Raw genomic sequence first — 24,985 nt, 5'->3', positions numbered from 1 at the left:
TCCTGTGGGGCCCAAAATTGCTCACAGTATTCTAAATGGGGCCTAACTAATGCTTTATAAAGCTTCAGAAGTACATCCCTGCTTTTATATTCCAAGCCTCTTGAGATAAATGACAACATTGCATTTGCTTTCTTAATTACGGACTCAACCTGCAAGTTTACCTTTAGAGAATCCTGGACTAGGACTCCCAAGTCCCTTTGCACTTCAGCATTATGAATTTTGTCACAGTTTAGAAAATAGTCCATGCCTCTATTCTTTTTTCCAAAGTGCAAGACCTCGCACTTGCCCACGTTGAATTTCATCAGCCATTTCTTGGACCACTCTCCTAAACTGTCTAAATCTTTCTGCAGCCTCCCCACCTCCTCCATACTATCTGCCCCTCCACCTATCTTTGTATCATCGGCAAACTTAGCCAGAATGCCCCCAGTCCCGTCATCTGGATCGTTAATATATAAAGAGAACAGCTGTGGCCCCAACACTGAGCCCTGCGGGACACCACTCGTCACCGGTTGCCATTCCGAAAAAGAACCTTTTATCCCAACTCTCTGCCTTCTGCCTGACAGCCAATCGTCAATCCATGTTAGTACCTTGCCTCGAATACCATGGGCCCTTATTTTACTCAGCAGTCTCCCGTGAGGCACCTTATCAAAGGCCTTTTGGAAGTCAAGATAGATTACATCCATTGGCTCTCCTTGGTCTAACCTATGTTATCTCTTGAAAGAACTCTAACAGGTTTGTCAGGCACGACCTCCCCTTACTAAATCCATGCTGACTTGTCCTAATCCGACTCTGCACTTCCATGAATTTAGAAATCTTATCCTTAACAATGGATTCTAGAATCTTGCCAACAACCGAGGTTAGGCTAATTGGCCTATAATTTTCCATCTTTTTCCTTGTTCCCTTCTTGAACAGGGGGGTTACAACAGCGATTTTCCAATCCTCTGGATTGGTACATCATGGTCAGTGGGAAACAGGAGGGGGTGCAGGTGGTATTAGTAAATGTGTATGCGCCAAATTGGGATGACGTGGAATTTATAAAGAGGATGCTGGGGAAGATACCGGACCTGGACTCGCACAGGTTGGTCATGGGAGGGGACTTCAACACAGTTATTGACCCTGGCTTGGGCCGGTCAAGCTCGAAAACAGGCAGGGTGCCAGCAATGGCAAAGGAACTAAAAGGGTTCATGGAGCAGATGGGGGGGGGGGGATTCATGGAGATTTGGGCAGCAGAGGGTGAAGGAGTTCTCCTTCTACTCACACGTGCATAAGGTGTACTCCAGGATCGATTTCTTTATTTTGAGCAGGGCCTTACTGGCAGGGTGGTGGACACGGGGTACTCGGCGATCACAATCTCAGAAAAGGCTTTTGATCGGGTAGAATGGGACTATCTGTGGGAGATACAGGGACGGTTCGGATTTGGGCGGGGCTTTATTGACTGGGTCAGGTTGCTGTATCAGGCTCCTGTGGCAAGCGTATGGACAAATAGGACAACATCGGACTATTTTAGACTGCCCCGGGAGACGAGACAGGGATGCCCCCTCTCCCCACTGTTGTTCGCGCTAGCTATAGAGCCGTTGGCAATTGCTCTGAGATCCTCAAGGGCTGGAAGGGGTTGGTCTGGGGGGATGGAGCACAGAGTCTCGCTCTACGCAGACGACCTGCTTCTGAATGTATCGGACCCAATAGAGGGGATGGAAGAAATCATGAAGATTCTAGGGGAATTTGGCGGTTATCAGGGTATAAGCTAAATATGGGGAGAGGTGATTGGGGGAGCTGCCGTTTAGAGTAGTAGGGGGAAGCTTTAGGTACCTCGGCATTCAAGTGGCGCGGGAATGGGACCGGCTGCATAAATTAAATCTGGCCCGGCTAGTGGACCAAATGAAGGACGATTTTCGGAGGTGGGACACACGCTTCCGTTGTCACTGGCTGGGAGGGTGCAGACAGTGAAGATGACGGTCCTCCCGAGATCCCTGTTCATGTTTCAATGTCTCCCCATCGTTATTCCGCGGTCCCTTTTTAAACGGATCAACAAAGTGATCACTGGCTTTGTTTGGGCGGGCAAGACCCCGCGGGTAAGGAAGGTAATGCTTGAGCGGAGAGGGCGGGCTGGCGCTGCCAAATTTTAGTAACTATTACTGGGCAGCAAATATAGCCATGATCAGGAAGTGGGTGGTGGGGGGGGGGGGGTCGGCATGGGAGCGTATGGAGGCAGCTGCATGTAAGGGCACCAGTTTGGGGGCGTTGGTAACTGCGCCTCTGCCGTTCCCGCCGGCACGCTACTCCACCAGTCCAGTGGTGGTGGCGGCCCTGAGAGTCTGGGGGCAATGGAGGAGACATGTGGGAACAGAGGGAGCATCGGTCTGGTCCCCAATCTGTAATAGTCACCGGTTTGTCCTGGGAAGTATGGATGGGGGGTTCCGGATAGGGAGGAGAGCGGGGATTGAGAGGATAGGGGACATGTTTATAGAGGGGAGCTTTCTGAGTATGAGGGCGCTGGAAGAGAAGTTTGGGTTGGTGAGGGAAAACAAATTCAGGTATCTTCAGGTGCGGGATTTCCTTCGTAAACAGGTGTTAACCTTCCCGCTCCTACCGCTAAGGGGGATTCAGGACAGGGTAGTTTCCAGAGGGTGGGCAGGAGAAGGGAGCGTCTCTAACCTTTACAAGGAACTTATGGGGTCGGAGGAGACGCAGACCGAGGAGCTGAAGCGCAAGTGGGAGGAGGGGCGGGGAGGATAGATAGAGGATGGTCTATGGGCGGACGCGTTGAGTAGAATCAACGCGGCCGCAACATGGGCCAGGCTCAGCCTGATACAATTCACGGTCGTTCATCTGGCTCACATGACAGTGGCCCGGATGAGCAGATTCTTTGGGGTGGAAGACATGTGTGCAAAATGTGTGGGAGGACCAGCGAACCATGTCCACATGTTCTGGACATGTCCGAAGCTTAGGGGATTTTGGCAGGGGTTTGCAGATGTCATGTCCAAGGAATTAAATACAAGGGTGGCATTGAGTCCAGAGGTGCCGATTTTCGGGGTGTCGGAAGACCCGGGAATCGAGGAGGAGAAAGAGGCAGACGTTCTGGCCTTTGCTTCCCTGGTCGCCCGGAGACGGTTACTATTAGCTTGGAGGGACTCAAAGCCCCCGAAGTCGGAGACCTGGCTGTCGGACATGGCTAGCTTTCTCTGTTTGGAGAAAATCAAGTTCGCCTTGAGAGGGTCACTGTTAGGGTTCACCCGGAGGTGGCAACCGTTCGTCGACTTCTTCGTGGAAAATTAATCGTCAGCAGAAGTTTAGCTTAGAGTAGGGGGTTAATAAAGGTGGGACTTGTAAGGGACGGAGACCGCTTTTGCACTATGTTTATAGTTTCATGTACATTGTTTATTTTGTTGTTGTTATTGTCATGTGAGAGTAGCTTTAAGACATGGATGTTTAAGCAACGTACCTTTAAGAAAACAGTGATGTCAGAGAGTGGGTGGAGCTGAGGTCAGGTCAGCCATTTTGCAGTTTAGTTTTGTAGTTTTGTTTTGCAGTTTGGAGGGAAAGAGCTGGGTGTGTGTCTGTGTTTTGCAGTGAGCTGGATCTCTGCCATGAAAGACTATCTCTGGATCATTTGGGTGATTTAATCTTATAATAGTGAAGCCTTTAACCTGATGTGATTTTGTTGAAAGGTGTTAAGTCTCTTGGAAGTTTGAAGGAACATTTTAAGGAGTTATTTACTGTTGCAATATTTTCTGAGTTATCTTTGAAGTAAGGGGTGTTAAGAGATCCAATGTTTATTCAAGGTGTTAAGTAGAGTTCATGGAATAAACAGTGTTTTGTGTTTAAAAACCCACGTGTCCATAATTGTAATCCCACACCTAGGGAAAAAGCCATGTGCTAGGAAAAGCAACAAATCCATTAAAGGGAGAGGCTGGTTGAACTCCATGATACATTTTGGGTTCCGAAAACCCCTCGCCCATAACAATTGGGGGCTCGTCTGGGATAAAAGTCTATCTATTGGATTGGCTTTTGTGAACTTAAAGACAGTGAAGGATTGTTGCTTTTCCGGTGTGGTGTTTTAGTTTAAGTGGGAAGAGTGTTGTGAACAATGGCTCTTTCAGAGGCTCAGAAGTTTTTGGGAGTGGAGAATGTCACACATAGTACCTATGGACAGAAACGAAAAGCAGACTGTTAGATTTGGCAAGAACATTGCAGTTAACATTACCTAACAAAATGTGAAAAGATGAGGTAATTATGGCGGTGGTTAATAATTTAAAGTTGCCTGAGATAGAGTTTGACTCATTGGAAATGGCAAAAATTCAGTTGCAAATTAAACAAATGGAACATGAGAAAGAATTAAAGCGGCTGGCATACGAGAGAGAGAGAGGAAAGAGAGAGAGAGGAAAAAGAAAGAGAAAGAGAGAGAGAGGAAAAAGAAAAGGAGAGAGAAGGAAGGAGAAAAGAAAGAATAGCCCGAGCAGAACAAAAAGAAAAAGAAAGGGAGATACAGATCAGGGAAAAAGATAAAGAGAGGGAGTTTGAATTTCAGAAAATGGCCATGAAACATGACAATCAGTTAAAATTGGCAGACGTAAAGGGAAACGTACAGCTGGATGATAGTGATGAGGGGCGCGATTCTCCGAACCCCCCACTGGGTCGGAGAATCGGCGGGGGCCGGCGTGAATCCCGCCCCGCCGTGTCGCGAATTGTCCGCCACCGGAGATTCGGCAGGGGCGGGAATCGCGCCGGTCGGCGGGAATCCCCCCGCGATTCTCCGGCCCGCGATGGGCCGAAGTCCCGCCGCTGTCAACCCTCTCCCGCCGGCGTGGATTAAACCACCTATCTTACCGGCGGGAGCAGGCGACGCGGGCGGGCTCCGGGGTCCTGGGGGGGGCACGGGGCGATCTGGCCCCTGGGGGTGCCCCCATGGTGGCCTGGCCCGCGATCGGGGCCCACCGATCCGCGGGCGGGCCTGTGCCGTGGGGGCACTCTTTTCCTTCTGCCTTCGCCATGGTCTCCACTATGGCGGAGGCGGAAGAGACCCCCTCCACTGCGCATGTGCGGGGATGCCGCCCGAGGGCATTGAGAAAGAGCGTCATAGTTGAAGGCTTGGTGGGAATCTAGTTAAATATGTCCAAGCATTGCCAAGGTTTGACGAGAAGGAAGTGAAGCCTTTTTCATTTCATTTGGGAAGGTAGCTAAACAAATGAAATGGCCACAGGACATGTGGGTGTTACTGATTCAAACAAAGCTGGTAGGTAGAGCTAGTGAAGTGTTTGCATCACTACCGGAGGAGGTATCTGGGACGTGTGAGGAGGTGAAGAAATCCATCTTAAGTGCATATGAGCTAGTGCCTGAAGCTTACAGACAAAGGTTTAGAAATTTAAGGAAAGAATTTGGTCAAACATACATGGAGTTTGAAGGGCTCAAACAGAGTAATTTTGATAGGTGGATAAGGGCTTTGAAAATAGACCAAACGTATGAAGCACTCAGAGAAATTATACTTTTGGAGGAGTTTAAAAATTCAATTCCTGATGCAGTGAGAACTCTTGTGGAAGAACAGAGGGTTAAAACTGCGAGATTAGCAGCAGAAATGGCAGATGATTATGAATTAGTTCATAAATCAAAGATTGATTTCCGACATCAGTTTCAGCCGGTGAGGGATAGAAACTGGGGACATGAGTAATACTCAAGTGGTAAAGGTAAAGGTGATCTGATGGGAGACAATAAAGAGAATGTACCTCAGATTAAAAAAGAAATCCAGGAGGGTGGAAAAGAAATGAAAAGTTTCAGATGTTTTCACTGTAATAAACTAGGCCATGTAAAATCACAGTGTTGGTAGTTGAAGAAAAGCACTGGGAAGGCTGATGTGATAAAACAAGATAAGACAGTGAGGTTTGTTAGAGTGGTAAAGGAAAGCCCAAGGGAAGCGAAGGAGGTGCAAACGATTGTACAGCCTGTTCAAGAAGTAATTATTAAGAAGGTGCCAGATGTCTTCAAAGAATTTACTTGTGTGGGTAAAGTTTACTCATGTGTCTCAGGAGGAGCAGGTAAAGAAGTCACAATTTTAAGAGATACAGGGGCCAGTCAATCTTTAATGGTAAGAGATGAGGAATTATGTAGTTTGGGAAGAATGTTGCCAGAAAAGGTGGTGATATGTGGAATTCAGGGTGAGAGGAATGGCGTTCCATTGTATAAGGTAAGGTTGGAAAGTCCAGTGAAGAGTGGTGAAGTGGTAGTAGGAGTAATAGATAAACTATCTCATCCAGGAATACAGTTTATCTTGGGCAATGATATAGCTGGATCGCAGGTGGGAGTGATGCCTACTGTGGGTGATAAGCCAGTGGAAAATTAGTCAACTGAAGTGTTGAAGGACGAATATCCTGGGATTTTTCCAGATTGTGTAGTAACAAGGTCGCAAAGTCACAGGTTAAGACAAGAGGAGAAATTAAAGAGTGAAGGTGAAGTTGAAGTGCAATTATCAGAAATGATTTTTGATCAGATGGTTGAAAAAGAACAAGAGACTTCCGGTTGTGGCTATGCCTAGGCAGGTCGCACGTTCGGCAGCTCCCGCCGGGAATGGCCTTTTGGACTCTCTAGAGGGGCCCCAACGGCAATTGTTCGACGGCTTCCAGTGTGGGAAGGTGACAGCAAGGTCCCCCCGACATTATATGGATTGGACCAGGAGTGGAGCGGTGAAAAAAGTGATCCTGGTGCAGCGAAAACTGAGAGGGAGGAAAAACAAGATGGCGGCAGATGGAGACCAAGCAGCATGGGCGCAGTGGTCGCAGGAGCAGCAGGGGTTTCTTAGACGCTGCTTTGAGGAGCTGAAAACCGAAATGCTGGCGCCAATGAAGGCGGTGATTGAGAAGCTAGTGAAGACCCAGAAGGCCCAAGGGGCGGCGATCCAGGAGGTGCGGCAAAAAGCCTCGGAGAACGAGGCCGAGATCTTGGGCCTGGCGGTGAATGTGGAGGCGCACGAGGCGCTGCACAAGAGGTGGGCGGAAAGATTTGAGGACCTGGAGAATAGGTCGAGGAGGAAGAATCTTCGGATTCTGGGTCTCCCCGAAGGAGTGGAGGGGCCCGATGCCAGGGCATATGTGAGCACGATGCTCAATTCGCTGATGGGCGCGGGAGCCTTCCCCGAGGCCTCTGGAGCTAGATGGGGCTCACCGGGTCCTAGCAAGGAGTCCCAAGGCCAACAAGCTGCCAAGGGCTGTAGTGGTGAGGTTTCACCGCTTTATGGACAGAGAGTGTGTCCTGAGATGGGCCAAGAAAGAGCGGAGCAGCAGGTGGGAGAACACGGAGATCCGAATCTACCAGGACTGGAGTGCAGAGGTGGCTAAGAAGAGAGCTGGTTTCAATCGGGCCAAGGCGGTGCTCCATCGGAAGGGGGTGAAGTTCGGGATGCTGCAGCCAGCGCGATTGTGGGTCACGTTCCAGGATCGGCACCACTATTTCGAAACGCCTGATGAGGCATGGAGCTTTATACGGACTGAAAAGTTGGACTCAAATTGAGGGTTTGCTGTGGGGGGGATGTTTACTGTGTATATGGTGTCTATTACGTTTAGGGAATGTTCCTCTGGTTTGGGTGCTGGATGGGGATGGGTGAAGGGATTTGATGAGGAGACTGGGCGTCGGTGTTGGAGGGGCAGACCCCCACGAAGGAAGAGGGGGAGTGGAGGCCTGGGGATGGGGAATTGGGGTAAGGCCGCAAAAGGAGCTGCGCCAGAGGGGGCGGGGCCGGCTCAGGAAAGCGCGGGCTTTTTCCCGCGCTAGGGAAGGGCGGGGGTGGGGGCCGGGGGGGGGGGGGGGGGTATGGGCGGTGCTGGAGAGGAGCGCACACTGACTGCCAGGGAGGGGGAGGGAGGATTCTCACACTGGAGGGGGTCGATGGAATGGTGGGAGAGGCCGGGGTCAGCAGGAGTCAGCTGACCTGCGGGAGTGTTATGGGGGGAGCAAAAGGGCTAGATGTGGATCTAGTGGGGGGAGGGGGGGAGGTAGGGGGGGGGGGGGGGGCGGTATAGGGTTGCTGCTGCATTGGCCAAAGGGGAGCTGGAAGTAGGAGAGGTGGTCGGGGTGGGGGTCCGCCGTCTGGGGGACTGGAGGGTGCGGGAGGGATGCGAAGAACAGAGGGGTTGCAATACTGGTGGGGAAGCGGGTGTCGTTTGAGGCCAAGAATATTGTAGTGGATAATGGAGGTCGATATGTGATGGTGAGCGGTAGGTTGCAGGGGGTGCGGGTGGTACTGGTAAACGTATATGCCCCGAATTGGGATGATGCCGGATTTATGAAACGCATGCTGGGTCGGATTCCGGACCTGGATAATGGGGGGGGGGGGGGGGAGATTCACTGGATCGCTCTAGGTCCAGGACGGGTAAGAGGCCGGCTGCGGCCAAGGTGCTTAGGGGGTTTATGGACCAGATGGGGGGAGTGGATCCATGGAGGTTTGTCAGGCCCCAGGCCAGGGAATTTTCATTCTTTTCCCACATCCATAGAGCCTCCTCCCGGATAGATTGTATTATTTTGAGTAGGGCGCTAATCCCGAAAGTGGAGGGAACGGAGTATTCGACCATAGCCATCTCAGACCACGCCCCGCACTTGGTGGAGCTGGAGTTAGGAGAGGAGAGGACCAGCGCCCGCTGTGGCGTCTAGATGTGGAATTATTGGCGGATGAGGAGGTGTGCGGGCGGGTGCGGGGGTGCATTGAAAGATATTTGGAGGCCAATGACAATGGGGAGGTGCAAGTGGGGGTAGTCTGGGAGGCGCTGAAGGCGGTGGTCAGGGGAGAATTAATCTCCATCAGGGCCCACAGGGAGAAGAGAGAGGGCAGGGAGAGGGAGAGGGCGACGGCACCGCTGCCGCTCTCGCCGACAAGGTACACCACGAGTCCGGTGGTGGCGGCGACGTTGAAGATCTGGGGGCAGTGGAGACGACATAGGGGCGAGGTGGGCGCCTCGGTTTGGTCCCCGATTCGGGAGAACCATCGGTTCGTCTTGGGAAGGATGGATGGGGGATTTCGGAGCTGGCATCGGGCAGGGATTAGAAGAATGGGGGACCTGTTTATAGATGGGACGTTTGTGAGCCTAGGGGCGCTGGAGGAGAAGTTTGGGGTACCCCCGGGAAATGCTTTCAGGTACATGCAAGTGAGGGCGTTTGTGAGGCGGCAGGTGAGGGAATTCCCGCTGCTCCCGGCACAGAGGATTCAGGACAGGGTGATTTCGGGTGTATGGGTTGGAGAAGGCAGGGTTTCAGCGATCTACCAGGAGCTGAAAGAAGAGGAGGAGGCCTCGGTAGAGGAGTTAAAGGGCAAGTGGGAGGAGGAGCTGGGGGAGGAGATAGATGAAGGTCTGTGGGCTGATGCCCTGAGTAGGGTTAATTCTTCCTCCTCTTGCGCCAGGCTCAGCCTAATACAGTTCACAGAGCGCACATGACAGGGGCGAGGTTGAGTAGGTTCTTTGGGGTGGAGGATAGATGTGGGAGGTGCTCGGGAAGCCCGGCAAATCACATCCATATGTTCTGGTCGTGCCCGGCACTGGATGGGTTTTGGAGGGGTTTCGCAAGGACTATGTCCAAGGTGGTGAAAGTCCAGGTCAAGCCGAGTTGGGGGTTGGCATTATTTGGGGTAACGGACGAGCCGGGAGTGCAGGAGGCGAAAGAGGCCGGTATCCTGGCCTTTGCGTCCCTGGTAGCCCGGCGGAGGATCTTGTTATTATGGAAGGATGCGAAGCCCCCCAGTGTGGAAGCCTGGATAAATGACATGGCAGGGTTCATCAAGCTGGAGAGGATAAAGTTTGCCTTACGAGGGTCTGTGCAGGGGTTCTTCAGGGGGTGGCAACCGTTCCTAGACTATCTCGCGGAGCGTTAGGAGGTCAGCAGTAGCAACACTAGGGTGGGGGCGGGGGGGAGGGGGTCTCTTTCGGGGGGGGAAATTTGGGTGGGTGGGGGGGGGGGCTTCCCTATGGGTACCTTTGAATGTCATATGGGGGGGTTACTGTATAGGGGGAAACCCAATGTAAACGTTTTGTATAATTTGTGACTGTTGTGTTTGTGTTTCTTTCTTTTTGTTTTGGGCGGGGGGGTTTGTCAAAAATTGTGTTGGAAAATTTGAATAAACATATTTTTAAAAAAAGAAAAAGAACAAGAACATGTGGAGGATGAGATGGATATTTCTAGTTCAGGAAAATTGCCGGAGTAACAAAGATGTAGAAATAAAACGGATATATCAGAAAGCATATACGGAAGAGAATCTGAGTGTATGTTTTTACCGTAAAAGTGATGTCTTGATGAGAAAATGGAGACCTTTACATATGCAGGCGGATGAAAAGTGGGCAGAAGTTCATCAAGTAATATTGCCGGTAGGGTATAGAAAGGAGGTGTTGCGAGTTGCATATGAGGTACCAGTGGGAGGTCATTTGGGAATAAGGAAAACTCAAGCTAAAATCGCCTCGCCCATAACTTATACCACCAAAAGTACCTCAATAAAATGTTTATTTTTTTAAAAAAAGAGTATTTTGCATCTGTGTTCACTATGGAGAAGGACGATGTAGGTGTAGGAAGCAGGGAGGGGGACTGTGATATAAACTGTGATAAACATATGGATGATAATGGCATAGTGTAGGTTAGATGGCTTTTGTTTCGGTGCAACATCGTGGGCCGAAGGGCCTGTACTGCGCTGTATTGTTCTATAATGAACAGAGAGGGAGGAGACGGCTCAAAAGTGAATAAATCCCCAGGCCCAGGTTAGATGTATCCCAGGCTGCTATGTGAGGCACGGGAGGAGATTGCAGGAGCTCTGATGCTAATTTTCAAATTCCCTCTGGCAATAGGAGAGGTACCAGAGGACTGCTAACGTCGTACCATTATTCAAGAGGGGAAGTAGGGAAAAAACAGGTTAATACAGGCCAGTGAGACTAACATCAGTGGCAGAGAAATTATTGGAAAAAATTCTGAGGGTCAGAATTACTCTCCAATTGAAGACAGTAAGAAATCTCCTTCCTCAGGCACCTGAGGAAGGAGCAGTGCTCCGAAAGCTAGTGATTCGAAACAAACCTGTTGGACTTTAACCTGGTGTTGTAAGACTTCTTACTGTGCTCACCCCAGTCCAACACCGGCATCTCCAAATCATGGCTCCAATTGAAGAGGCAAGGATTCAAGGATAGTCAGCATGGTTTTGTCAAAGGGAGATCATGTTGAACAAATTTTATTGAATTTTTTGAGGAGGTGACTAGGTGTGTAGATGAGGGTAGAGCGGTTGATGTAGTCTACATGGACTTTAGTAAGGTTTTTGAAAAGGTCCCCATGGAAGGCTGATGAAGGTGAGAGCCCATAGGATCCAGGGCAATTTGGAAAACTGGCAGGAGGCAGAGGGCGATGGTTGAAGTTGTTTTTGTGACTGGAAGTCTGTGTCCAGTGGTGTTCCGCAGGGATCGGTGCGGGGCCCCTGGCTGTTTGTAGTGGACATTAATGAAACTGGACGTGAATGTGGGGGGTTTGATCAGTAAGTTTGCAGATGACATGAAAATTGGTGGTGCAGTAAAAAGCGAAGAGGATAGTCTTAGATTACAGGACGATATAGACGGGCTGGTTAGATGGGTAGAACGGTGGCAAATGGAATTTAAACCTGAAAAGCATGGGGTGATGCATTCTGGGAGGACTAACAAGGCAAAGGGATACACAATGAATGAGAGGATGCTAGGGAATACAGAGGACCAGAGGGATGTTGGGGTTGATCCATAGATCACTGAAGGCAGCAGGACAGGTAGACAAGGTGGTTAAGAAGGGATATGGGGGACTTGCCTTTATTAACTGAGGCATAGAATACAAAAGCAGGGAGGTTATGACTGGATTGGTTTACTGTCACGTGTACCAAGGTACAGTGAAAAGTATTGTTCTGCGTGCAGCTCAGACAGAAGTTGGAAGAGTGAGTAAGCCAGGTGGGAGGGGTCTTTGATTATGCAGCCCGCTTTCCCCAGGCAGCGGGAGGTGTCGATAGAGTCAAGAACTGTTTAATAAGCAGGTTAGGCCCCAGATGGAGTACTCTGTTCAGTTCTGGTCACCACACTATAGGAACAAAGTGATTGCATTGGAGAGGAGTGCAGAGGAGATTCACCAGGATGCTGCCGGGGCTGGAGAGTTTCAGCTATCAAGAGAGATTGGTTAGACTTGTTTTCCTTCGAGTTGGGAGTGCTGAGGGGGGGGGGGGGGGGGGGAGAACCTCATTGAGGTGCACAAAATGAAGAGGGGTAAAGATAGGATAGATAGTAGAAACCTTTCTCCTCAGTGGAGGGGTCAATGACCAGGGGGCATAGATTTACGGTAAGGGTCAGGAGATTTGGAGGGAATTTGCGGAAAAGCTTTCACCAGAGGGTGATGGGAATCTGCAACTCGCTGTCTGACAGGGTGGTGGACGTGGGAACACTCACAATAATTTAAGAAACATTCTGATGAGCACGTTGTGGTAAACCACTGTTAGTACATTATATGTATTGTGGTAAACTGTTACTGTATTACATGTATTATGGTAAACCACTGCCTGATGGCTCCGCCTCCCCTCGGGCTCGGTATAAAGGTGGCCGACCTCCGGCCCTGCCCCAGTTCGGGATCAGAGGCCTGTTTAGCTTATTAAAGCCTCAGTTTTGTTCACTACTCGTCTTGTGTTCATTGATGGCACATCACACGTGACACACCAGAGCACACGTGACACACCAGAGCACAAGTGACACACCAGAGCACACGTGACACACCAGAACACACGTGACACACCAGAACACACGTGACACACCAGAGCACACAAGGCTGTGGACCAACTGCTGAAAATGGGATCAGTGTAGACAGGGGCTTGATAGCTGAAGGGCCTCTTTCTATGCTGTAAAACTCTGTGACTCGATGAAGGGTTTTGAAAGAACCAATGAGGAGAATTGATCCTCTGACAGCCGGAATGATAAACAGCAGAGAGACAGCTTTAAAAGGTGATGTTTCATTTCTTTGAGAATATCTCCACATGAATTCTGATTTTGGGACCTCAGCTTGAGTGTTGTGTTCAATTCCAGCCCCACATTTTAGGGAGGATGCCAAGGGCTCAGAGAGTGTGTAGAGGGGATTTATTAGGAGGTGGCACCAGGAATGAGGGATTTCAGTTCATGGAGAGACTGGGGAAGCTGGGATCATTCTCCTTGGAGCAGAGAAAGTGATTTAATGGAGGTGTTAAACATCACAAAGATTTCCCAGGGTCAGTAACCGTGCCTACAAATTTAAGAAAACTGGCAAAACAGGCCGAGGTGAGGATGTAGTGCCTGGAAGAATCCTGGGTTAGATTCTCTGCAGCCCCGTGCCGAAATAGCGTTTGGCGCGGGGGCGGAGAATCCAATTTCACGCCGAAATCGGGCCTGGCGATTCTCCAGGACCTGAGAATTGCCGTGTTCGCGGAATACTCTGCGCGGCTGGGGGGCCCATTGCCAGAGGCCCGCCCAGCGATCCTCCGCTCCCGACCGCCCAAGTTCCCGACGGCGTAGTTCTAACCATCTATCGCCATTCGGGAAGCTTGCGTGGCGGCTGCGGACTCAGTCTGCGGCCACCCTGGTGGGGGGCGGGGGGATTGGACACGGTGGGCGGTTGGGGGTGGGGCTTATGGGCGGATGGGGGACAATCGGGCCAGTCAGATCTTCGGGCGCGGGAAGCCGATCAGGGGGCCTCCGCAATCCGAGTCCGCCATGGCGCTGGGCGCAGCCGATGGAGGCCGCCGCCGTGCAGACTCAAAACCGGAAGTGCGGGGGGGCCGTATCCTCAGCTAAAGCTGTGTGAATCCCTGCTAGCCCCATGCAGGTGAGTGAATTGGATGATATTTTAAAATCGGAACCTCGGGAGTGAAACGCCAGCGGTTTAGCGCCGGCATGGGGTCATAGCCCCATTTTGGGAGAATCCAGCTCCATAGCTCGCAATATTGAGGTGGTGTGGTGTCAGTGTGAGCAGGGGGGTGGGGGGATGGGGCGGTGTGGGGTGCTGTGGTGGACAGTGTTGGGGGGGACGTGGGTGAGTGGATGGTCGGGGCGGTATGGGGGGTGGTCTGTGGGGTATGTGATAGTGAACCAGATGGGTTTTTACGACAACGCGAATTGTTCATTAATTCCAGATATTTTTATTGAATTCAAATTCCACCATCGAACCCAGGTCCCCAAAGCATTAGCAGTCCAGCGGAGTGACATTACCACTGTGCCATCGCCTCCCTGGTTACAGGCCTATCGGAAAGAGCTGGGGGAGTGGGACAAATTGGATACCTTTATACCGAGCATAGACCTGCTGGCTGAATGGCCTCTTTCTGTGCTGTAAGATTCTAGGACAATTAATCAGATAATTAAAGGCTGTGATGTTTCTGTGAATTGCACATTTAGTTACAATTGCTCATTCTGTCCATTTTAGCTCCATATCTATTGAAACGACTTAATGTTTTAATGATTTTGTGTGTAGATAAATGTTTCTAACTGTGACTATTCAGAGACTGTTTACTGTGTACGCAATAGTGGAAACAGCATTTGAACTTTGAGCATCCTGTGCACTTTCCTGTCTTATTGCAGCTTGTCAGGATGTGGCTATGTTGAAGTTTCTTACTTACATATCCGAATGGGACAGTGAAGACCATAACCAACCCAGTGATGAACAATGCCATCATCAGCCCAAACATCAGTCCATGGCAAGAGGTAAAGTCAAACTGCAACAAGAAGTATCAGTTACCAGGAGGAATTTACCCAACCAATGCCCAACACTGCCGAAAACCCCAGAGGCCAAGGAAGGGGATGGTTAACCCAGCAGGAACTCGCCGACAGGACTCCCACAACCCTTCCCCTCCCTCTCTCTGACCACTCTCCCTCCCTGCTCACTGCTCTTTCTAGTTCCTGTGCAGTGAACCATCTCCGTCCCTGTCCATCAACCTCTTCCCACCAGCCCTCCTCGGCTCTGCAACTTCAAAGCACAGTCATTTTTGTACAGCAAGATCCAACACACTGCATCAAACGAAATGAGCCGGTCACCTCAAAACAAAACGGAAAAAGGCTGGAAAAAACTCAGCAGCTCTGGCAGCATCTGTGGAGAGAGAAACGAGAGTTAACGTTTCAAGCCCAATTTGACTCTTGCTCATTTCCAGCATCCACAGTATTTTGATTTATTTGGACAGTTCAAAGAGGTAATTAGGTAATAAAATTAGAGGTAATAAACAAGTTTAGGGAGTTAGGCTGGAAGTTAAAAGTCAGGACAGACAGAGTTGTCATCTCTGGTTTGTTGCCGGTGCCACGTGATAGCGAGGCTCGGAATAGGGAGAGAGTGCAGTTGAACACGTGGCTGCAGGAATGGTGTAGGAGGGAGGGCTTCAGGTATTTGGATAATTGGAGCACATTCTGGGGAAGGTGGGACCTGTACAAGCAGGACGGGTTGCATCTGAACCAGAGGGGCACCAATATCCTGGGAGGGAGGTTTTCTAGTACTCTTTGGGAGGGTTTAAACTAATTTGGCAGGGGAATGGGAACCGGATTTGTAGTCCAGCAACTAAGGTAGCCGATATTCAGGACGCCAAAGCGTGTAATGAGGCAGTGGGGAAGGGAACACTGACAAAGGAGAGTACTTGCAGGCACGGAGATGGGTTGAAGTGTGTATACTTCAACGCAAGAAGCATCAGGAATAAGGTGGGTGAACTTAAGGCATGGATCGGTACTTGGGACTACGATGCGGTGGCCATCACGGAAACTTGGATAGAAGAGGGGCAGAAATGGTTGTTGGAGGTCCCTGGTTATAGATGTTTCAATAAGATTAGGGAGGGTGGTAAAAGAGGTGGGGGGGTGGCATTATTAATTAGAGATAGTATAACAGCTGCAGAAAGGCAGTTCGAGGAGTATCACCCTATTGAGGTAGTATGGGTTGAAGTCAGAAATAGGAAAGCAGCAGTCACCTTGTTAGGAGTTTTCTATAGGCCCCCCAATAGTAGCAGAGATGTGGAGGAACAGATTGGGAAACAGATTTTGGAAAGGTGCAGAAGTCATAGGGTAGTAGTCATGGGCGACTTTAACTTCCCAAATATTGAGTGGAAACTCTTCAGATCAAATAGTTTGGATGGGGTGGTGTTTGTGCAGTGTGTCCAGGAAGCTTTTCTAACACAGTATGTAGATTGTCCGACCAGAGGAGGGGCAATATTGGATTTAGTACTGGGTAATGAGCCAGGGCAAGTGATAGATTTGTTAGTGGGGGAGCATTTTGGAGATAGTGACCACAATTCTGTGACTTTCACTTTAGTAATGGAGAGGGATAGGTACGTGCAACAGGGCAAGGTTTACAATTGGGGGAAGGGTAAATACGATGTTGTCAGACAAGAATTGAAGTGCATAAGTTGGGAACATAGGCTGGCAGGGAAGGACACAAGTGAAATGTGGAACTTGTTCAAGGAACAGGTGCTACGTGTCCTTGATATGTATGTCCCTGTCAGGCAGGGAAAAGATGGTCGAGTGAGGGAACCATGGTTGACAAGAGAGGTTGAATGTCTTGTTAAGAGGAAAAAGGTGACTTATGTAAGGCTGAGGAAACAAGGTTCAGACAGGGCGCTGGAGGGATACAAGATAGCCAGGAGGGAACTGAAGAAAGGGATTAGGAGAGCTAAGAGAGGGCATGAACAATCTTTGGCGGGTAGGATCAAGGAAAACCCCAAGGCCTTTTACACATATGTGAGAAATATGAGAATGACTAGAGCGAAGGTAGGTCCGATCAAGGACAGTAGTGGGAGATTGTGTATTGAGTCTGAAGAGATAGGAGAGGTCTTGAACGAGTACTTTTCTTCTGTATTCACAAATGAGAGGGGCGATATTGTTGGAGAGGACAGTGTGAAACAGATTGGTAAGCTCGAGGAAATACTTGTGAGGAAGGAAGATGTGTTGGGCATTTTGAAAAACTTGAGGATAGACAAGTCCCCCGGGCCTGATGGGATATATCCAAGGATTCTATGGGAAGCAAGAGATGAAATTGCAGAGCCGTTGGCAATGATCTTTTCATCCTCACTGTCAACAGGGGTGGTACCAGGGGATTGGAGAGTGGCGAATGTCGTGCCCCTGTTCAAAAAAGGGACTAGGGATAACCCTGGGAATTACAGGCCAGTTAGCCTTACTTCGGTGGTAGACAAAGTAATGGAAAGGGTACTGAAGGATAGGATTTCTGAGCATCTGGAAAGACACTGCTTGATTATGGATAGTCAGCACGGATTTGTGAGGGGTAGGTCTTGCCTTACAAATCTTATTGAATTCTTTGAGGAGGTGACCAAGCATGTGGATGAAGGTAAAGCAGTGGATGTAGTGTACATGGATTTTAGTAAGGCATTTGATAAAGTTCCCCATGGTAGGCTTATGCAGAAAGTAAGGAGGCATGGGATAGTGGGAAATTTGGACAGTTGGATAACGAACTGGCTAACCGATAGAAGTCAGAGAGTGGTGGTGGATGGCAAATATTCAGCCTGGATCCCAGTTACCAGTGGCGTACCGCAGGGATCAGTTCTGGGTCCTCTGCTGTTTGTGATTTTCATTAATGACTTGGATGAGGGAGTTGAAGGGTGGGTCAGTAAATTTGCAGACGATACGAAGATTGGTGGAGTTGAGGATAGTAAGGAGGGCTGTTGTCGGCTGCAAAGAGACATAGATAGGATGCAGAGCTGGGCTGAGAAGTGGCAGATGGAGTTTAACCCTGAAAAGTGTGAGGTTGTCCATTTTGGAAGGACAAATATGAATGCGGAATACAGGGTTAACGGTAGAGTTCTTGGCAATGTGGAGGAGCAGAGAGATCTTGGGGTCTATGTTCATACATCTTTGAAAGTTGCCACTCAAGTGGATAGAGCTGTGAATAAGGCCTATGGTGTGCTCGCGTTCATTAACAGAGGGATTGAATTTAAGAGCCGTGAGGTGATGATGCAGCTGTACAAAACTTTGGTAAGGCCACATTTGGAGTACTGTGTACAGTTCTGGTCGCCTCATTTTAGGAAGGATGTGGAAGCTTTGGAAAAGGTGCAAAGAAGATTTACCAGGATGTTGCCTGGAATGGAGAGTAGGTCTTACGAGGAAAGGTTGAGGGTGCTAGGCCTTTTCTCATTAGAACGGAGAAGGATGAGGGGCGACTTGATAGAGGTTTATAAGATGATCAGGGGAATAGATAGAGTAGACAGTCAGAGACTTTTTCTCCGGGTGGAACAAACCATTACAAGGGGACATAAATTTAAGGTGAAAGGTGGAAGATATAGGAGGGATATCAGAGGTAAGTTCTTTACCCAGAGAGTAGTGGGGGCATGGAATGCACTGCCTGTGGAAGTAGTTGAGTCGGAAACATTAGGGACCTTCAAGCAGCTATTGGATAGGTATATGGATTACAGTAAAATGATAGTGTAGATATATTTGTTCTCAAGGGCAGCACGGTAGCATTGTGGATAGCACAATTGCTTCACAGCTCCAGGGTCCCAGGTTCGATTCCGGCTTGGGTCACTGTCTGTGCGGAGTCTGCACGTCCTCCACGTGTCTGCGTGGGTTTCCTCCGGGTGCTCCGGTTTCCTCCCACAGTCCAAAGATGTGCGGGTTAGGTGAATTGGCCAATGATAAATTGCCCTTAATGTCCAAATTGCCCTTGGTGTTGGGTGGAAGTGTTGAGTTTGGGTAGGGTGCTCTTTCCAAGAGCCGGTGCAGACTCAAAGGGCCGAATGGCCTCCTTCTGCACTGTAAATTCAATGTTAATCTATGATTAATCTAGGACAAAGGTTCGGCACAACATCGTGGGCCGAAGGGCCTGTTCTGTGCTGTATTCTTCTATGTTCTATGTTCATGTGTTCTGGTTATTCTGATTCAGGGAGGAATGTTGAACAAGACAGTGGTAGAATGAAATACTTAAGAGCTGAGAGGGTAGAAAGGGCCTCCACTACAGTGCAGCACTCCCTCAATACAGACCCTCTGACAGTGCAGCACTCCCTCAGTACTGACCCTCTGACAGTGCAGTATTCCCTCAGTACTGACCCTCTGACAGTGCGGCACTCCCTCAGTACTGACCCTCTAACAGTGCAGCACTCCCTCAGTACTGACCCTCTGACAGTGCGGCACTCCCTCAGCACTGACCCTCTGACAGTGCAGCACTCCCACAGTACTGACCCTCTGACAGTGCGGCACTCCCTCAGTACTGACCCTCTAACAGTGCAGCACTCCCTCAGTACTGACCCTCTGACAGTGCGCCACTCCCTCAGTACTGACCCTCTGACAGTGCGGCACACCCTCAGTACTGACCCTCTGACAGTGCAGCACTCCCTCAGTACTGACCCTCTGACAGTGCGGCACTCCCTCAGTACTGACCCTGTGACAGTGCAGCACTCCCTCAGTACTGACCCTCTGACAGTGCGGCACTCCCTCAGCACTGACCCTCTGACAGTGCAGCACTCACTCAGTACTGACCCTCTGACAGTGCAGCACTCCCTCAGTACTGACCCTCCGACAGTGCAGCACTCCCTCAGTACTGACCCTCTGACAGTCCGGCACTCCCTCAGTACTGACCCTCTGACAGTGCAGCACTCCCTCAGTACTGACCCTCTGACAGTGCGGCACTCCCTCAGTACTGACCCTCTGACAGTGCAGCACTCACTCAGTACTGACCCTCTGACAGTGCGGCACTCCCTCAGTACTGACCCTCTGACAGTGCAGCACTCCCTCAGTACTGACCCTCTCACAATGCATCACTCCCTCAGTACTGACCCTCTGACAGTGCAGCACTCACTCAGTACTGACCCTCTGACAGTGCGGTGCTCCCTCAGCACTGACCCTCTGACAGTGCAGCACTCCCTCAGTACTGAACCTCTGACTGTGCAGCAATCCCTCAGTACTGACCCTCTGACAGTGCGGCACTCCCTCAATACTGACCCTCTGACAGTGCAGCACTCCCTCAGTACTGACCCTCTGACAGTGCGGTGCTCCCTCAGCACTGACCCTCTGACAGTGCAGCACTCCCTCAGTACTGACCCTCTGACAGTGCGGTGCTCCCTCAGCACTGACCCTCTGACAGTGCAGCACTCCCGCAGTACTGACCCTCTGACAGTGCAGCACTCCCTCAGTACTGACCCTCTGACAGTGCGGCACTCCCTCAGTACTGACCCTCTGACAGTGCAGCACTCCCTCAGCACTGACCCTCTGACAGTGCAGCACTCCCTCAGCACTGAACCTCTGACAGTGCAGCACTCACTCAGTACTGACCCTCTGACAGTGCAGCACTCCCTCAGCACTGACCCTCTGACAGTGCAGCACTCCCGCAGTACTGAACCTCTGACAGTGCAGCACTCCCTCAGTACTGAACCTCTGACAGTGCAGCACTCACTCAGTACTGACCCTCTGACAGTGCAGCACTCCCTCAGCACTGACCCTCTGACAGTGCAGCACTCACTCAGTACTGACCCTCTGACAGTGCGGTGCTCCCTCAGCACTGACCCTCTGACAGTGCAGCACTCCCTCAGTACTGACCCTCTGACAGTGCGGTGCTCCCTCAGCACTGACCCTCTGACAGTGCAGCACTCCCTCAGTACTGACCCTCTGACAGTGCAGCACTCCCTCAGTACTGACCCTCTGACAGTGCGGCACTCCCTCAGTACTGACCCTCTGACAGTGCAGCACTCCCTCAGCACTGACCCTCTGACAGTGCAGCACTCCCTCAGTACTGAACCTCTGACAGTGCAGCACTCACTCAGTACTGACCCTCTGACAGTGCAGCACTCCCTCAGCACTGACCCTCTGACAGTGCAGCACTCCCTCAGTACTCATTCTATGATTCTAAGATCATAGTACCTGTATGAATTGACCCTTGGCAAGTCTTTCAACCCAAGACAATTGGGGATAGGCAACAAATGGCAGCCTTTGCTGCGAGTCCCACAGCCCAGGAATAAATTGAACATACCTTTGTTTGGAAGGAGAAGATGCTGACTGCGAGGCAGACCAGGGCAGTGATGCCAATGCAGATCATCACACTCTTTGTATCATGATAACTAGAAGGAGGAACAGATGAGTGAAGACATGCGAGTAAAGTAGACCCAGATTAACACTAAATCGTGACAGTCAGACATCAAAATTAGTCTCCTTGCCCCAAACCAGTCTCTTAAATTGTGGAGATATTAAACTGACTTTTACAGACCTCTCTCAATGCCTCCCTCTGCAAAGCATGCTGACAGTGTGACACAGCACAATGTTCCTTGGAACATAGAACATACAGTGCAGAAGGAGGCCATTCGGCCCATCGAGTCTGCTCCGACCCACTTATCCCTCACTTCTACCCTATCCCCGTAACCCAATAACCCCTCCTAACATTTTTGGACACTATGGGCAATTTATCATGGCCAATCCACTTAATCTGCACGTCTTTGGACTGTGGGAGGAAACCGGAGCACCCGGAGGAAACCCACGCACACACGGGGAGAACGTGCAGACTCCGCACAGACAGTGACCCAGCGGGGAATCGAACCTGTGACCCTGGCGCTGTGAAGCCACAGTGCTATCCACTGTGCTACCGTGCTGCCCTGCTCTGGACTAGCAATAAGAGGCCATGTGAGTCATAGAACATTACAGCGCAGTACAGGCCCTTCGGCCCTCGATGTTGCGCCGACCTGTGAAACCACTCTAAAGCCCAGCTACACTATTCCCTTATTGTCCATATGTCTATCCAATGACCATTTGAATGTCCTTAGTGTTGGCGAGTCCACTACTGTTGCAGGCAGGGCATTCCACGCCCTTACTACTCTCTGAGTAAAGAACCTACCTCTGACATCTGTCTTATATCTATCTCCCTCAATTTAAAGGTATGTCCCCTCATGCTAGACCTCACCATCCGAGGAAAAAGGCTCCCACTGTCCACCCTATCCAATCCTCTGATCATCTTGTATGCCTCAATTAAGTCACCTCTTAACCTTCTTCTCTCTAGCGAAAACAGCCTCAAGTCCCTCAGCCTTTCCTCATAAGATCTTCCCTCCACACCAGGCAACATTCTGGTAAATCTCCTCTGCACCCTTTCCAATGCTTCCACATCCTTCCTATAATGCGGCGACCAGAATTGCACGCAATACTCCAAATGCGGCCGCACCAGAGTGTTGTATAGCTGCAACATGACCTCATGGCTCCTAAACTCAATCCCTCTACCAATAAAAGCTAACACACCGTACGCCTCCTTAACAACCCTCTCAACCTGGGTGGCAACTTTCAGGGATCTATGTACATGGACACCGAGATCTCTCTGCTCATCCATACTGCCAAGAATCTTACCATTAGCCCAGTACTCTGTCTTCCTGTTATTCCTTCCAAAATGAATCACCTCACACTTTTCTGCATTAAACTTCAGTTGCCATCTCTCAGCCCAGCGCTGCAGCTTATCTATGTCCCTCTGTAACTTGTAACATCCTTCCGCACTGTCCACAACTCCACCGACTTTAGTGTCATCTGCAAATTTACTCACCCATCCTTCTACGCCCTCCTCCAGGTCATTTATAAAAATGACAAACAGCAGTGGCCCCAAAACAGATCCTGTCTGTTCCACCATTCAGTTAGATCATGGCTCATCTGCTGTACCTTAACTACACTTACCCACCTTGTTCCCATAATCCCCTTATCCAACCACCCATTAATTTCCCTTCGAACCCCAGCTTCGGCAGCTTTTTGGGGGAGAAGCTCCAGATTTCCACTGACTTTGTGTGAAACGTTTTTCCTGACATCACCACTGAACCAATTCTGAGATTATGCCCACTTATCTTACAATATTTCTGCATGTTTACCTTATTAATTCCTTTAATCATCTTAAACATCTCAATTAGATCACTACTTGATCATTTATATGGGTGTGTGTTGTTAGCTTCTCGCTGCTGTTGAGTAGAGTCAGGAGTTCTGTTCCTTTGCCAAACACCTTTATTTTTCTTGAACACACTCCACAAAACTTTATCACCACCACAAGTTCCAGCTGTAACCCCTTTACATACCAGTGTCAATTATTGGATACTTAACATCAATTTGACATGTAATTGGAATGTCTCTTAGCCCATTTCTAACATGTGTGTGTGTAATAAAAATAAAAATATGAACATGTGTGTGTGCTGGAATCGGGCACATCATAATTGAAGGTTCTTTTAATTTTCTGCCTCCATAGATAGTTTAGGCAGGGCCCTATTGGCCAGCCCTCTGCCCACCACCTTCCTTTCCAGTCCCTCCCCCACCCTCCTTTCCAGACCCTCCCCCACCCTCCTTTCCAGTCCCTCCCCACCACCCTCCTTTCCAGTCCCTCCCCACCACCCTCCTTTCCAGTCCCTCCCCCCCACCCTCCTTTCCAGTCCCTCCCCACCACCTTCCTTTCCAGACCCTCCCCCACCCTCCTTTCCAGTCCCTCCCCCCCACCCTCCTTTCCAGTCCCTCCCCACCACCCTCCTTTCTAGTCCCTCCCCACCACCCTCCTTTCCAGTCCCCCCCCACCACCCTCCTTTCCAGTCCCTCCCCACCACCCTCCTTTCCAGTCCCTCCCCCCCACCCTCCTTTCCAGTCCCTCCCCCCCACCCTCCTTTCCAGTCCCTCCCCACCACCCTCCTTTCTAGTCCCTCCCCACCACCCTCCTTTCCAGTCCCCCCCCACCACCCTCCTTTCCAGTCCCTCCCCACCACCCTCCTTTCCAGTCCCCCCCCACCACCCTCCTTTCCAGTCCCTCCCCACCACCTTCCTTTCCAGTCCCTCCCCCCCACCCTCCTTTCCAGTCCCTCCCCCACCCTCCTTTCTAGTCCCTCCCCACCACCCTCCTTTCCAGTCCCTCCCCCCCACCCTCCTTTCCAGTCCCTCCCCCCCACCCTCCTTTCCAGTCCCTCCCCACCACCTTCCTTTCCAGTCCCCCCCCACCACCCTCCTTTCCAGTCCCCCCCCCACCACCCTCCTTTCCAGTCCCTCCCCCCACCCTCCTTTCCAGTCCCTCCCCCCCACCCTCCTTTCCAGTCCCTCCCCCCACCCTCCTTTCCAGTCCCTCCCCCCCACCCTCCTTTCCAGTCCCTCCCCACCACCCTCCTTTCCAGTCCCTCCCCCCACCCTCCTTTCCAGTCCATCCCCCGACCCTCCTTTCCAGTCCCTCCCCCCCACCCTCCTTTCCAGTCCCTCCCCACCACCCTCCTTTCTAGTCCCTCCCCACCACCCTCCTTTCTAGTCCCTCCCCACCACCTTCCTTTCCAGTCCCTCCCCCACCCTCCTTTCCAGTCCCTCCCCCCACCCTCCTTTCCAGTCCCTCCCCCCACCCTCCTTTCTAGTCCCTCCCCACCACCCTCCTTTCCAGTCCATCCCCCGACCCTCCTTTCCAGTCCCTCCCCCGACCCTCCTTTCCAGTCCCTCCCGCGACCTTCCTTTCCAGACCCTCCCCACCACCCCCCTTCCCTCCTCCCCTTCCTTCCCTGTCTATTGGGACAGAGACATAGGGTATCTGGTATCTCCAGCGCAAAGTTTAGTGTTTGTACCGTTTGTTTTTTGTGCAACAGAACTGGTTCAATAATCAGAATATCCTACCCTCCCTCCTCGTACATTGATACAGAGGGGAGGGTACCCTGTTTCTCCAACGCAAAATTAGTGTTTGTACCGTTTGGCCTTGTACAAATGTAATGTTTTTAACAAAAATAAGATGTGTGTGTGTGTTCAGGGTGGGTAGGAAAATCATTGGGCAGGAACAGAATCATCAACCAGTCAACACATTGTGATCAGCACTGTCCAGTGTCACACCAGCTGGTCAGCGCTGTCCAGTGTCACACCAGCTGGTCAGCACTGTCCAGAGCCACACCAGCTGGTCAGCACTGTCCAGTGTCACACCAGCTGGTCAGCACTGTCCAGTGTCACACCAGCTGGTCAGCACTGTCCAGTGTCACACCAGCTGGTCAGCACTGTCCAGTGTCACACCAGCTGGTCAGCACTGTCCAGTGTCACACCAGCTGGTCAGCACTGTCCAGTGCCACACCAGCTGGTCAGCACTG

At 50.7% G+C, this 24,985-nt stretch overlaps 1 protein-coding gene across 1 annotated transcript in view; it reads right to left on the bottom strand.

The window, feature by feature from the left end:
- The window catches only part of faim2a (Fas apoptotic inhibitory molecule 2a), a 255,935-nt gene that overhangs the window by 84,984 nt on the left and 145,966 nt on the right, over nt 1-24,985 (bottom strand). The window contains exons 8-9 of the mRNA XM_072468645.1: nt 20,914-21,001; nt 14,591-14,686 (exon numbers count right to left, since the gene is read on the bottom strand). Coding sequence (XP_072324746.1) covers nt 14,591-14,686; nt 20,914-21,001 — 184 coding nt within the window. The remainder of the gene's footprint in view (nt 1-14,590; nt 14,687-20,913; nt 21,002-24,985) is intronic.

This window comes from Scyliorhinus torazame, chromosome 11 (assembly GCF_047496885.1).
Source record: "Scyliorhinus torazame isolate Kashiwa2021f chromosome 11, sScyTor2.1, whole genome shotgun sequence".
Classification (NCBI taxonomy): Eukaryota; Metazoa; Chordata; class Chondrichthyes; order Carcharhiniformes; family Scyliorhinidae; genus Scyliorhinus; species Scyliorhinus torazame.
Note: the sequence above shows the minus strand (reverse complement) of the source record. Positions and strands in the feature narration are given on the sequence as shown.